General features: G+C 42.4%; 1 protein-coding gene across 1 annotated transcript in view; it reads left to right on the top strand.

Annotated features, from left to right (window-relative positions):
* The window catches only part of WNT16 (wingless-type MMTV integration site family, member 16), an 8611-nt gene extending 7505 nt beyond the window's left edge, over positions 1–1106 (top strand). The window contains exon 2 of the mRNA XM_010022711.1: positions 642–1106. Within this exon, the coding sequence (XP_010021013.1) occupies positions 642–1106 (465 nt within the window). The remainder of the gene's footprint in view (positions 1–641) is intronic.
* The last annotated feature ends 1966 nt before the right edge of the window (positions 1107–3072 follow it).

Here is a 3072-nt window from a genome sequence, read left to right as displayed (position 1 = left end):
CTTCCAACACAGGTCTGCCCTGCGAGCCTCCAGCCTGTACACTGTGCTGCTTTGGATGCTGAGCCACACTGATCACACAGACACACTTGTGCAAACGCAAGCCATTCCCCTGGCCTTAGTTGCATAATGTGTTGTGAATGTTTAGTGATCTTGATGGTAGCTGCCAGGCACCCCCAAAAGATGGCATAGACCTGCCCAGTAAATATTTTCCAACATAGGAACAATGCTGGTACCTGCCCTATCTCTGCTTCCCCTCTTGCTATTTCCCACAAGAGCTGTTTGCATTCCAGCAGTGGGAGGAGTGGCACAGGACGTTTCACTTCAGGTATTTAGGATCCTCCAGAATGAAAAGCCAGCCAGAAATACAAGCTTTTCTTACTATGATTTGATATTGCTACATTACTGCCATTGCAGAGTGCAAATGTAGATCACCTCTGAAGATCAGGCTTCTCATAGTGGGATGTTGGAGTTGGAAACCTGATTTCTAACACGTATCCTCCTGTGCTCTGGCTTCTCCATCACCGAAATGGCAATGGCAGCTGTCATATTAAATACTCTGAGACCTCTGTGTTACTGATGTCAGGCAGTATTTCTAATGAATTAAGAACTACATCCAAATGTCATTCTCCCTTTGCTTTCAGGCTGTAGCAAAGCTGATGTCAGTGGATTGCCGTTGTCATGGTGTTTCTGGGTCCTGTGCTGTGAAAACTTGTTGGAAAACAATGTCCTCATTTGAAAAGATTGGCCGTTTTTTAAAGGATAAGTATGAAAACAGCATACAAATATCAGACAGACTGAAAAAAAAGCTACGCAGGAAAGAGAAAAGCCAGCGAAAAATACCGATTGGGAAAGAAGACCTGCTGTATGTGAACAAATCACCCAACTATTGTGTCGAAGACCAAAAACTGGGGATCCCTGGGACTCAGGGGAGGGAATGTAACCGCACTTCAGAGGGACCTGATGGCTGCAACCTCCTCTGCTGTGGGCGCGGGTACAACACCCATGTCGTCAGGCACGTGGAGAGGTGTGAGTGCAAGTTTGTGTGGTGCTGCTACGTGCGCTGCCGGAGGTGCGAGACCATGACCGATGTACACACCTGCAAATAAGTGCAGAGAACACGGCCAACCATCCTGCACTGTTTGGTACACACAACTGCTGCACGGGCAGACATTACTCTTGCCGTGCAGGGGGATCAGCCTCACGGGGAATGGGTATTGCCAAATAACGGGAAGTCTAAGCATTTGGTGTATGAAGAACAACGAGGTGAACAGCAGCCTGCACACAGGTACAGCTAAAACAAGAAAAAAGAATTCCCAATGACACATTTGAAGATGTAACTCCATAAGCAGGGACAGACACTGAAGTTTCCAAGTCTTTAACAGCCACAGCGTTCTGAAGATCCATGTGCTTGGCAGGTACAGTGGAGAAAAGTCAAGATCTTGTTAGCCAGAGACTGAAAAGTTAGGAGGGTGTGTAAGATACACGTGTTGTAAGATATTGACATTAGATATAATCCTTATGTCTGTATTTTTAAAACTGGGGCTAGATGGACCCACTAGATGGTTGATTTCTGCAGGCTTTAGAGAAAAAAGGCAAAGATAGGGGAAATGTTCTGCTGTTGACCATAAAGCCTTTGCTTTGCAACTGTTATAAAAGCTATCTTCTGCATAATATGCACAAAGCATGTGGTACTGAGAAACATGCGTGACTGCCAAGAGCCAGGCACTGCCTGGGTGGAGGTGGAGGGTCCACTGGTATGGAGCAAGCTGTGTCCAGAGTAGAGGGGCTGGAGCACAGCTCGAGGAACATGAATGGTGTGCCTTGGGATTTTTCATAGGTTGTCTTTCAAATACACAGAGGACAGGTCTGAGGAGGGCCAGAAACGCAGTTTGGTATTTGAAGGAAATAAAATCCTTTGCAGGTATTTCCTCGGTATTTGAACACACAATTTGCGAGTCAGTCAGTCGTCATCCACTGTTGGACTATATGCAATAACTGGTGGTTTGCCGTCATCTTCACAATTAACCATGTGAGATTCAGCCCAAAGGAATCTGCCATAAAGCAAAATATTTTTTAAACATTACTTTCTCTTACAGAACCATTTGCTAGAGCTTTTCATTAGGCTGCATCCTAACTAAGTTCAATGCACAATGTAGTTCATGGATTGACTCACACCACTAAAATACCTAAACTGTCATTGATAACATTTCCTCCCCCTCCATATGTTGTCTCAACTTCATCTTACATCTGTGAAATGTTGTTTATTTTTATGCAATAATTTAGTGCCTGGTTTAAAAAGCATCATGTGAAAGGATTTCTGTTGTTTAAATGTGCAAAGACCTATTTTTGATAAGACAAGAAAGTTTATATTTTGTAAATACTTAAATTATGCAAGTTATGTAAAGGGTTTCCAAAACTAATGTGATAAGATTACAGCCTTTGACATTTGTTGGTTAGATATTTGTTATTATTATAGTAGCCTTTAAGTGATTTTTAATTGCATGTGCAAGGGGGAAATTAGTCAGAAAATTACATAAATGTTCTCTTTTTTACTATCAGGACGGCTATAATTATTGCAATTAATGCACACTGTTGAGAAACACTTACTACAATTTTCTAAATGATCTGTTAATTAATACTCTGTATACTGTTTTTATTCATTTAAATTCATTTTACAAACATTGAAATCCCAGCTCCAGTTGTAAGTGAGAAGTCCCAGGGTTTGCAATCCCTAAACTTTTTCCACACTAACAGTTCTCAGAAAGAAATCATCTCGGACAGCTTAGTTGAGGCTTTCAAAGTTACTTTGAGGAGCTAATTTCCTAACTGTTATTTTCCCATGAAAGCTGGTGACCAGATTCCCTGTCACTCCTTAACGGATGTGTAGGTCAGGAAGAAGCAAACAAAATTTTCTGTGTTGTGGTAACTTCATTGCCGTATGTGGAGTGTCTCAGGATCAGTTCAGCAGCCAAAAGTTCTTTATCTGCTGGTTCTTTCTGGACCTTGACCCCACTGTTGGCTAGTCTCTCTCCGTTGACCTAGCCACGTAGATAATTATGCTGAGGCCACAAA

The sequence above is a fragment of the Nestor notabilis genome, unplaced genomic scaffold (assembly GCF_000696875.1).
Source record: "Nestor notabilis isolate BGI_N333 unplaced genomic scaffold, ASM69687v1 scaffold34730, whole genome shotgun sequence".
In the NCBI taxonomy this organism is placed as follows: Eukaryota; Metazoa; Chordata; class Aves; order Psittaciformes; family Psittacidae; genus Nestor; species Nestor notabilis.
The sequence above is the reverse complement of the archived record's forward strand: the minus strand, read 5'-3'. Positions and strand labels throughout refer to the sequence as shown.